General features: G+C 36.7%; 1 protein-coding gene across 1 annotated transcript in view; it reads right to left on the bottom strand.

Moving 5' to 3' along the window:
* LOC109851539 (protein TSS-like) overlaps positions 1591–12532 on the bottom strand; it is an 18041-nt gene continuing 7099 nt past the window's right edge. The window contains 19 exon segments of the mRNA XM_020421724.1: positions 1591–3346; positions 4884–4965; positions 5053–5165; positions 5254–5385; positions 5692–5875; positions 6472–6605; positions 6937–7041; positions 7144–7245; positions 7348–7440; positions 7524–7841; positions 7942–8043; positions 8143–8205; positions 8417–8897; positions 10174–10328; positions 10429–10956; positions 11063–11104; positions 11688–11819; positions 12158–12222; positions 12305–12532. The exon segment at positions 12305–12532 is cut by the window's right edge and continues 4 nt beyond it. Of these exon segments, the coding sequence (XP_020277313.1) occupies positions 1799–3346; positions 4884–4965; positions 5053–5165; positions 5254–5385; positions 5692–5875; positions 6472–6605; positions 6937–7041; positions 7144–7245; positions 7348–7440; positions 7524–7841; positions 7942–8043; positions 8143–8205; positions 8417–8897; positions 10174–10328; positions 10429–10956; positions 11063–11104; positions 11688–11819; positions 12158–12222; positions 12305–12532 (4607 nt within the window). The 3' untranslated portion in view covers positions 1591–1798.

The raw sequence follows: 12532 nt of genomic DNA, 5'->3' as shown, positions 1-12532 counted from the left end.
CTGTAGTTAGCTACCTTCTGTCAACTAGTCACAAGAATATTTTGAGGATATTCCCACATGCTGTCTCATGTGACTAATTTATTTGCTAAGTACACTCAATTATTGTATTATTTAACATTCTACCAATCCCTTTCTTTTTATTAAATAACATTCCTTTATCTTCTTCATCTTCTTCCATGTAAACCCAAATGCCATTTCCCCCCTAATTAGACTTCCATGTTATGTAAAAATCAATCAAAGGAGATGGCTTTACCTTCATAAAGGAATCACCAAGTTCTGAACCTTCAAATCTAAGTATTTTCCTCTAATTCGAAGCCCTAGAATTGGGACAACCTGTTGCGGGTCGTTGTAATCCTTAACCAGAATTATACGAGAGAGAATGGAGGCGAGAGACATTTTAGAAACAGGAAAACCCCTAGTTTTTCATTGTAGAACGAGAGAGAGAGAGAGAGAGAGAGAGAGAGAGAGATTTTAAGAAAACTAGTTGTAAGCGTAAACTTTTGAGGTTTTAATCATAGAGGGTTATTTAGGCAAAAGGGTACTTTTGCCTTTTAAGGTTAAATTTAATGCCATTAAGCAAATTCACATAGCCAACAATTTGGGATATTTTTTTGCTCTATTTTAACACTTGGGGCATATAAGTGCTTTTTTGGAAAACAATAAGGTATTAAGTGAAGTTTAGGCTTTTTCTTTTTCTTTTTTTATTTTACTTTTACTTTTACAATTCAAGACAGGAGGTCTAACTTGACTTTTAACTCGTTCCAATGTTAGGGTTCGGATCCAATATTCTAAAATATGTTATTGAAATGTAATCCAATTGCCCTATAATGGCCCAGAAAAAAATTCTGTCCAAGTAGAAGCTGAGGTGTGTTGTATGGGTGAAGTAGCCTATGAAGTTATGTTGTAAGACTAAATAGCACTTAAATATCTTATATACAGTGTCACTCACTTTGCACTTACATATCCTCACTTGTTTCTCATTGCATTTATATATCCTAAGTAGTTTACAATTGACACATTAGTACTCTTACATCAAACATGAAAACATCACCCGAATATTTCTATATGACAATTAGAATCAATTAGCATGTGAGTATCATATTTGTATATTCGTTTCGTGTGAAAATTTTCACATTTGCATAATAGAGGGCATTAATGTGCCAAATTTAAATGACTTAGAGCAAATAAATGCCACGGAAAACAAGTGAGGATATATAAGTGCTAAGTGAGTGAAACTACAAGATATTTAAGTGCTATTTAATACAGTTGTTTAATGAATGATTATGATTTATCTTCTTAAGGAAAAGAATGAATGAAATTCATGAGAGCATGATAATTGCTATATTTGAAAGAATCACAATCACCTACAACTATCCATCAAATAGTTGAAAATATCTTAACAAATAACTATCGCTCGGTGAATAATAGTTGTCTTTCTTTTCCTTTTGAAAGAATCACAATCACCTACAACTATCCATCAAATAACTAATGTCGGTGAAAAATAGTTGTCTTTCTTTTACTTTTGGGTCGTCGAGAGGTTCCAAATCCTTTGTTACCTCCCATAAAACAAACCACTTTACCGACCCTAAATTTAACCATAAAACAAACCACTTTACCTCCATCTTATTTATATAAAATCCAAAGAAAATATAGCCTCAACATCATCCTTCAAAATAAATACATCCTAAAGCTTAAGGACATCTCGAGGACATTGTACAAAATCTACAGCTTTTTCCCGACTCAACTTAAACTGAAACCAATACCTAAAGCACTTCATAACACCCACCCGTAAAACTCTTCAGCTGACTGAGGTGCAAACAGATTGCTGGCTATACAAACCAGGAACTGTATTGGTGAATTGATGCTTATTTTTCCTCCTATTTGAGACTACTGTAAATCCTTCAGTATCTTGCTTCTTACTTTTATGCACATCGGGTTTCAATTTCTCATTACTTTGTGTCTGTTTACCTGTGCTTTTATCGCCTTCAGACATTTTGATTGTAGCCTCAGCCTCAGCTTCATTATCATTTGACGAGTTCAAAACGGACTTGACGATGAATTTGAATAGCATCTGTCTTGCAAGCTCTGCCCTTTCTAAACTTTGCTTGCTTTTATCACCTTCACTGGAAAATTTTCCGACTTGAGGTTTCTTTTCAGGCTCAGAATTTTCCTCTCCTGTAGTGGTGATCGCTGGTTCTGACCTTTGGGACTTAGATGGCTGCAAAATATCAGTTTCCTCCCTCTCAGCATGTTGCCAAGCCTTTCCAGGCACAAACTCAGCAGCATGAGGGTTCATTGCACTAGGAACAGTGTTATTTTTACCTGTGACAGTGTTTTGGCCATTTGGGTACCCATGTCTTTTCCTGAAAGTGTGCCCAGTTCGGTAGTAAAGAGCTGATCGAGGGCCACGGGGGACTCTTGTGTCTACAGACTGAGGAGATGGAATTTCAATAGGTTGAGGTACAATCGTCTGATGAGCTATTCTGGCATCATAGAGATCACCAACTGCCACAGAGTTGTAAGGATGTGATGTAGACAGTAACGAGCCTGGATTGAAGGGAGGAGCCGAAGCTGAAAGTTTGCTTCTCTTTTTTGTGGAATTCATTGATTCAGACTCTTGAGTTTCGTCAGAACTTGAAGAAGGTTTCTCCACTTCGCTCAGGGTTGTATCTTTCTCGCTGTTGTCACTCGACGCTTCCTCTTGAGCTGTTTCTTGTGTCAATGCTGCATCCTCCCCTTTGCGGGTCTCTAGAGAACTGTCTGATTCTGGAACCAAATTTTCTTCAAGTTGGTCCACTGCTGGCTTCAAAACTGTGCCAGGTGGTGATATTGCTACTTCTTTGTAAGATACAGTTTTTGAAGCCACTACACCGAGTCTAGTTGTACCTGAAGCTCTTGCTTCTGTTTTGGGAGCCTTAGCTTGTTTCAACTTCTCACTAGGAACACCATTAGGCGTTGTTTTTGTTGGTGTCGTGCTTGATTTAACCTGAGGTAATTCCGTTCTTGACTTATAACTGGAACTTCTGGAGCTTGAGTTGTTTATCACTAACTTAGCAAGAGCTGGTCTTCTAGAACCAGATTTTCTTCGCATTTGTGCAGACCGTCCTCTTGTGCTAGCCTCTTGCCACCCTTCATCTGAGTATTCGTCACCAGATACTACATCGACCTGTCTTGGCTCGAGTTGAGTTGTTCTTTCTGTTTCTTTGAACTTTTCTATACGACGTTCTCTGGACTTTGGATCCTCCACAGATTCTTGATGCAGAGCATGAGGAATTTTGGGGATTGTTATGTTCTCTAAACCATCTGCAGTCATGACATATTGCTCTTGACTAGCTCTATTTGTGTTCTGCATTGGATACAGGATTTCAGGAGGCAATTTAGATAAATATTAAAGGTCCTTAACATAATAATGAGGCAGAAGCGCTAGTCATAGCAGTCATATAGAGAGGTTTAAAGTAATTGCAGATACATGTCATGTACTGTAGGAGGTTAGCCACATATTACCCCTAATTTTTTTTATTAGCACTTAGATTTTTTATGCCTGGACAGAGCCATTTATTACCCCTAATCTTTTTATTAGCACTTAGTTTTTTTTTTTTTTTTTTGCCTGGATGAGGTTACCTTTCTGTTATGTTATGTGTATTTGTACAATAGAAGGTGTATGTTCAACACCTATAAACAGGAGGTCTTTCTGCAGCACAGAGAAACATCATGGGATCTCTCTACTACACATTGACGCCATGTGACTCCCACATGACAGGTACTGATAGCGGAAAGGTAACACCATTTTTGGGATCAAGTGTTAATAAAAAGGTTTACGGATAATAATAAGTGGCTAAATCACAATAGTCGAGGACGCATATTTGCAATTAAGCCTTAATAAACATAGTGAAAATAATCATTTGCCACTATTGATAATGTTGTCCAGCATGTCTGTAAAAATATGCTCCTTTCTATCTATTTGCCTGGAGATGCTATCCTTATAGTGCCATGGGTTTAAGACGCAAATAAACCTTGTACCAATCACCAAATAAATATTTTATGCTCTTTTGTCTATATGTCCTGAAACAAGTACTAGTGAAAAAGAAAATGATAGTCTGACCATAAATGACATTTACATGTTTATACATGTCAAAATTCCTCCACTACACCAAAACTCAGAAAGTTGTGAAGAAGTGGAGGGTTATAATTTTATATTTTAACGTACCCTCGCAAGTCGATTGCTCTTTCATGTGCTGAAACCTGGACCGGCAAAGTAGTATCTTTTCTTTAATTCCAACTTAAATTCATGGACAGTGGGATTTAAACCTGGATTACTCTAATATCATGTTAAAGTTCATTCTACTATACCAAAACTCCAAAGTTGATGTGAGGGTGAGTGTTATACTTGTATACTATAACAATACATCTTTAAATTTTTTTTTAACTTTTAATAAGGAAAGAATTCCTTTCTTATTTGCCGTACAAACTTCCCAGCTGATAGAAAGAAATCACCAAGAGACCGATAAGTGAGGACACTTCTAATCTTAAACATACCCTTTTGCAGACCCCTTATAGGATATTCCCTTGATGCAGATTCATCATTTAACAAAACGAAATTTACAACTATTCTACAACGGAGTCTTGTATTCATAAAAAGAGTAAAATGGGTTTCTAATATATTTTTTAACAAGGGGATAAGTGTAGATTTCAATATCTCAGATGACCCACTTAAGAAAAAAAAATCTAAACAATGAACGCCATTTTGCAGTCACAATTTTTATGTAGTATTTTAAATGAGGTCAGTCAAATGTTTATTGTTTAATTTGTGTCATAACACTAAAAAAAACTTCATAAATTAGATGAGCTAGCATAGAACTTGAGATGAACATAAGTAGAAGCACCTTTGCACGCCGTTGTCTTCTCTGTGTATCTCTTTCTTTGATGTCTTGATCTGGATTTATATAATCAAGAAGATCCGATACACTGAAACAGTAAAAAGTCCATACCTCAAGAAACAATAAATAAAAATGCCTCTTTACAAATACAAAAAAAGTCACGAAAGTGCTATACCTGAGATGACCTTTGCTTGCAATAGAAGCATCAGGCTTTGGGATACCTCTACGTGCAGCCTCTTGTTGTTCGAGAGCTCTTGACTCAAAATATTCAAGCCATGCAGCAGCATCCTGCAAAGAAACCAGAATTAATTTAAAACACTAATCAAAATATTGAAGTATGCACATCAGGATGTGAATATAATGATGTGAAAAGAACCTGAGTACGAAGATCTTCAGATCCTAGTTTGGCTTGAAGTATCTGCAAGGTGGTTTGTTCATGTTGCATGCTGAGAGTATAAGCATCCATCATGGAAAGAGCTATGGCAATGGCATGATAGCTAGCAGCAGTCTGTCATGAAGAAATTTATTGATCAATCAAGTTGCATGGTTCTACTGTCATCAATCTTGATACCCTGACACTCATATTTATGTTTTATTAATCTGAATTGCATATTTATGATATCATGTTAATACTGCAAGTGGTACTGCAAGTACCACGCATCTTATCCATCATCATGCGATAAAGGTACATGAGAACCACAATGAATTTTTCATAAGTTTAGCAAGGGTTCAGTAGATAATTCACAATGTTGGTTGAGAAACTCATCTGTAATAAAATAAATAAATAAATAAAAATTAGAGCGAGAAGAGAGACCTGTATGTGATCAGCTCCCAATAATCTTTGGTTGCATTTAAGAGCTTCATGCAGGTATCTGAGCGCAACATGAACATTTCCCATGCCCTCTTCCATCATTGCAACATTAATATATGTTGCAGCAGAATTTGGATGTGATAGCCCACATGAGAATTGAAGAAGATAAAGTGCACGGTTAACATACCTGAGAGACAAAAATATTGTGAAAAGAACTATTAGGTTGCAATTACTTCCACACATTATGACAAAATAAAGCAAACATTTTCTTTTTGCACCAAGATAAAGTAGATATTTTGATCTTCATCGTCACTAAAGAGACAAAATGGTACCTTGATAGCACAAACCAATAGGGGTTTTTTGACATGAAATCTAATGAAAAGACAATCTCTGCTAGTTAATTATAAAGAAGAGGCAAGTAGGAAATACCAGCTTTATGTCATGAGCTTCCTAATTATAGTAAAATGAACGAAAAATGGAAGTTGAGTGGGTAATATGACTAGACTGAAGCTTGTACCAATTCTTCTTTCATCAGGAGATTTTTCAAGAAATATAGAGGGTGAGTTGAACACTAGCTACGTTACAATAACCATATGATTGGAGCATTAGTAGTCTTCTTTGTTTTACTTTTCTCTAGATAGATGAGTTTGGGTCATTGCATTTTTACCAAAATTAATAAAAAAGTAAATATATACACAAACATGTGTATGTATCTGCCTATTTTTGGAACCAGTTGTTGCCTGTTCAACGATGTGATTAATGACAAGCTATCTGACAACTTACTTTAAAGCCAGTTCAATGTGTTGGAGCCGATAGTAGAAGACAGAAAGATCCCCATAACTTTTCATGGTCTCTGGATGATCAAGACCAAGCTCCCTTTCATTAATATCCAGAGCCTTTTGTTGGTATATTGTTGCCTGTGAATATAGTAAAATTTTAGGAAAAAGAACTGAGAACATGCATCAATTTGTTGCAATAACTTTTATAATGAATATAATCCTGAAGGCCTTTTCTTTTTGGAGGTATTATTCTAAAGTTACAGTATGGTACTGGTGTGGTATTTGAAATTTGTCCCAAAAAGCATTAGTAGTATTTCTGCAATGAAAAAGGTTTTATATTCCATGCATATAAAATGAAAATATCTGCGTAGCTATATAAAATAGCATTTAGTTTTGAATTGAACTATTACAAGATATCCATCAATTATAAACACACTGTCTATCTAGTTAAATTCTCTAAATAACTTACCTGATTAAAGTCTCCAGTATGGTAAAGAACTACTGCAAGCAGACTGTAAGCATTTGCAGTCATTCGGTGGTAAGGGCCACAAACTGCTATCATCTTTGCTAGTGCCTTCACAATTAGAATGAACAATAGGTATCAGCAATGTGTATCATATAATATAATAAGCAAAGGATATAAAATGCAGAGCTTGTTTCATAATAGTTACGGTACCTTTGTACCAAAGGTAACGGCATCCTCCAACTTTCCTTTATCTAGTGCTGTTTTTGACGACTCCAATAAGTTCCGGCCATCTGCTGATGAGCAGACAACATGCTGTATTCAAAATTGTAAAAATTCCACAAGGTCAAATTTATCTTAACATTGATATCCATATAGTGAAAACTCAAATTTTAGAGTTGAATATGCATTTCATACCTTGCACACAGGAACCATGCTGATAATATCAGACTTGTCAAATGGGTTTGGACTCTCCATGTCATAGTCTCTAGGGATGAGCTCAAGTCCAACCTGAAGTTGGAAAATAATAATGTAAATTACCAACCTGGGTCAGCTCGAGATATTCATCTTTATACTAAATCCAATTAAAATACCTTCTGGCAAAGTCCTCGGAGAAGTACAAATTTCCTCAGGTGCTGAAATTCTTCTCTTAGCTTCCAGCTATATCTTCTTGAAATGAAGGTCTCCAACCACTTCATCTTGAGGTCACACGCATCAGATAAGTCCTGGTCAACAGTTTCCCCTTTCGAGGATCCCAGCAGGACGTTCAAACCTTCAGCAATTGCAGCAGAAAGATCTGAAAGATTGTTCACAGAAGCAATGACAGCTCGAAGTATGTGCTTGAAGGCTCGAGTAACCATCTCATGAATGCAAAGAGATTGTATATGTGGTAGCTTTTCTGCAAGTTCAACCTGCATTGTTAATGAGTAAGAATGTAAATTACGTATTGCAGATAGTGTATTTAAAACATGAAATCTAGAAAATGCCACCAAGATAATCTCAATAACTTACTATATGTCCCAAAGAACATATTTTAAGTCCCCTTGTATGCATGAAATCTGTTAGAGTTCTTCCATCTACAGGAGAAAGTTCAAGTGAAGCAAAATCGGCTACCTGTAGAAGTCAGAAATACAAACCACATTTAGAATTTCAGGAGAAAACTACTAGAAAATGTAGGGATAACAAATACATATTCTTTTATAAAATAAGTACCAGCTTAGGAAGAGCAATATCATCGTAATATTTTTGTGCCATCTTGATAAGCTCATCTGGCGACTGTTTAAAAACAAAATTTTAATCAGTGGAAAATTGACTTAAGTAGAACTGATTGTGAAACACAAACGATACATTTAAGAATTTAACAGGTAACTTTTTCTAGTCAGTAGTATAACTGGTAATCAATTACATGAGTAATAAAACTAGCACCGAAACTGAATCACTATCTTCCTTCTAGGGAATAATTCCTAATAAATAAAATCCTGCATACCTTTTGATGAAGACCAGTCCCAGAATCTTTTAACCGTAAGAAATCTTCTTCTGTTAGAAATTCCCTTATTCCATTATTCTCATTTGTTTGGCACTGTTTTATTTTCCGCGTATCCAATGTATCCGTCATTTCTTCACACACCATGGTATCAGCAGTATGATCTGTTTTCTTCTTTATTTTCTTCAGAGGCTCAAATTGCTTTCCAAGACCTTTAACCACCAAACTGTCTTGCACATTGTCTTTAGTCTCCTCCCCCTTTGAAGTCTCCTGTTTTTGTAAGTGTTGAATCCAGCAAGTACCCAGTTCCCATCTGAAGGGCTTCTCCTTACTCTCGGGTAGTTTTTCTAACTTTATCAAACTATCTTTAAGTACATTTCTCACTAAACCTCGTGCTTCTCGTGTATTATTAGAATTAGAAGGAGAACACTGATTGCTTGGAGATGATTCTGGTTCAGCAAACCTCGGAAGCAATACTCTTAAACTGCAAAGAGTTTTAAAAAATTGATTCAGTGAAGAGGATTCTAATAATGTCAAAAATTGTAAAAGGGATCAGAACATAAATAGACTGAAACAGTTTGGTTTATAGAGAAGCATGCATGATACTGCTTGATAGTGAGGAAGATAGAACAAATATAAATTAAGTAATCAACCAACCCCACTCCAAAATCAACAACAATGTTAGATATTATGGGTATCTAGATTTAGTACATATTATGAGATATCGTGAGATGTGATTAGATATGATTTTATCTCATACCTATCTTTTATACCTATCTTGCAATATCCTCCTAATCTCTATTTAAGAGAGGTTAGGATTAGATGAATAATAATTTCGCCTCCTTTATTTCTCTACATTAGTACATTGTACCAGAACCTACTTGATCCTACAGAACTTCTCCCTTTTTTTAGATCTGAAGGCCGTCGAGGGGGTTTTGCATGGCTTTCAAGCTTCCCTCGATAACTTTGACAGCATTGACGGCTTCAACAACATAAACAACTTCGGCATCATTATTTTCTAGATCTTATCAAACACCCTCCATAAGATAAATTAAAAAAATTGTGTTCTGCTGTTCACGTGATGAACAGTATCGAGGTTGCTGCTCATGCAATAAACAATAATCGGACTTACTATTCACTCTTCGGCATCTTTGGTAGTTATATGCAACGACATTGGTTCTCTTTCGACGTTGTTCTGGGGTTTCTAGCTTACCCGCCTAGGGTTTTGGCTTACCCGTCTAAGGTTTCTGCTAGCTTACCCGCTTAGGGTTTCTACTGGCTGTGACTACAATATTTTAATTACTGACGCCGTCAAGTGACAAAGATGACCTTACCGAAGCTCTTGCAACTAGCTATTTTGTTCCCATTGGTAACAAGCTGAACATATATATTATATATGCTCCAGCTTGAGGGGGAGTGTTAGATATTATTGGTGGTATTTAGTTTTAGTAGATATCATGAGATATTGTGAGATGTGATTAGATATGATTTTATGTCATACCTGTCCTGTAATATCCTTCTACTTAAGAGAGGTTAGGATTATATGAATAACGATCTTTTGCCTTCTCTATTTTCTCTACAAAGAACACAAAAAATGAAAAACAAAAGACCAAAAAAAATGGAAGGAAAATAGTTGCAACATCCCCAAAAATTTCAGTTCTTAATACAACTTTAAGTGAAATCAGGGATTGATGTGAGCATTGCTGCAGCCTGTTGGAATATACTATAATCAGCTACATAAGAATTTGTCTGATAAGTACCTATTAATATTAAGAGCATTTGAACCTCCATCTGGCTGTTCATCAATGTCAATACTCTCTTGTAGAGGATCAACCTCATTTACATGACCTGAGACTTTAACAGTAGCAGTATAGCCACAATGCTTTACAATGACAACTCCCAAGGTAACAGTATCCTGCAAAGAGACCATATCCTCTCAGTACTTAATGAAAATGCTACTATCGCATAAAGTTCTCAAACAAAAGATGAAAAGAATAGTGATTTAAGATTCTTACTCGAACAACCACACTCTCGTCAGCAGTTAGACCTTTAAGCATATTTCTCATGGAAACATCATTAGTACACATATGGGGGAAGTGACTGCCATCGACTTTCTCTTCAAGCTTCACACTAGCATCTTTCAAATCTCTTTTCACTACTATACTCAAATCTCCTATAGTTTCCTCAAGCAAAATAGGAGCATCTTCTTTCAACGAACTTTTTTGCTTGTTCGAATCAATGAGATTACGAATGAGAGAAACAGCTTTAAATATTGAAGTGTCAATGAACAGACTGTGCAACAAAAAGGCCTTTCGATCTCGATCTAATCTCTCTTCTTCAGTTTTGCATGGTATCCTAGCCAAAATCGAGAAATCTTTTGACCACTGCCTATGATCATATTTACCATTTCGTCCATGCCCACCACCATTTCCTCCCCATCTTTCATCTTCAGTTGGCAGGGAGAGACATTTGGAAGAGGGCTCGACTAACAGAGGAGGTACAAGCCATGTATTTGCTCGAAATCCATAAGGCAGATTACCAAACTGAATTTTAAGATGAATATCACCGTCATCAGCAATATATCTGATTCAAGAGAACTAATAAAGACATGTGTAACTTACAATCACAGAAACTAGTTTAAATCAGTACCTTGTTATGCTCCATAAAAGCTTTCATTAGGGACTCATAGGCCTGCACGTAATTAGAAGGAAACTTTTTTAAACTATTGTTCGCAAAAATAGACCTCATGATATATTAGGCATTAATAACAGAAGGGAAGGGAAATCAACGAACACCATGTGAGAAGCAAATCATTCATCATTTAATATGAAATCTGGATATATATGAACATCAAGTGGCCAACAACATTAAAGCCTATATCCCATAATTTTGGGATCAGCTACATGAATCCAACCCACTAAGTTAATCGTTATCCAAGTTCCATTAGGGCTACCTATAATCCTTCTTTCTCGAGTAATTATAATCATACGATTCTTATCATTTCTCCTAATTGCTGCATTCAGTGACCATATCATCTCTCATTTTAGCCTCAATAGGAGCAATCTCTAACTTTCCATGAGTGCACTCATGTCTTGCCCTCCACTAACTCATCTTAGCATCAACGTTGCTACACCCTTTTTTTTTTTCAAATAAGTGAAGCAAAAACTAAATGAGACCAAAGAAAATTTGAAAAATCTTGAAAGGGAAACGAGTTTATAACAGAACTGAAAAGGTCAAAATAACATCTGAAAGAAAGGTAAAACATGTCACTCACATTTGTGAATGCGCTGCTAAGCTGCTGCAAAAGATCCACTAGCGTGTGGCTCAAAACACATTGCTTGCATCTTGTATAGAACCCCTCAACAGAAGCAACCACATTGAGCAGTTTGCCATTACAAACCTTAACCTGAACATAGGTGTGTTATTTAGTAAACTATAACGACAGTAGTAGTATTCTAAAAGGTAAAGTGCGCGTAAACCATGCAAAGCATTACCCATGAAAGTTAATGAGGTACAAAGTAGGAAGTCTTGAATGAACTTTGACTACATGCTTGCAACAAGGAAACCGGGTTCTAATCGCATGAAACATACAGATAATTGAATATGCATGCATTCAGATACATAACAATATACCAACAAATGCACATTTGCAATTGAAACAAAATTTTCAATATTTTGAAGTCTTTCTCGCAAATGGGCTAAGAACTCAACTAAACCGAATAAAAGAGTAAAACGGAAAATCACCTCAATCTCAAAGTGATCCCCATCCTTGCCCCCTCCAGCGCTACCACCTTCGCGCCGCCGCAAAACTGCAAGAGTAAAGGACAACAATACCCTTTAGACCTTAGCCTAATCACGGGTACCGAGGAAACTGAGGGGGCGAGCGATTACATTGTACAGGCGAGGGCAAATGGGAGAAAGAGAAGAACTCGTAGAAATCGCCGAGCTTCGGCGGCGGCTGGATCGGCGCCATGTCGAACTTGTCGGATATGGCGGGAACCGACGCTGGGTCGGCATCGAGAGTCGCGCCCGGGGACGGGGAAGATGACGGCGAAGACCCGGGTGGGATTTTGGCATCTGTCGAGGGCCTTTTGGTCTTTCGGCCGAAGGCGCTGGTGC

Source organism: Asparagus officinalis, chromosome 8, assembly GCF_001876935.1.
Source record: "Asparagus officinalis chromosome 8, Aspof.V1, whole genome shotgun sequence".
NCBI lineage: Eukaryota > Viridiplantae > Streptophyta > Magnoliopsida > Asparagales > Asparagaceae > Asparagus > Asparagus officinalis.
Note: the sequence above shows the minus strand (reverse complement) of the source record. Positions and strands in the feature narration are given on the sequence as shown.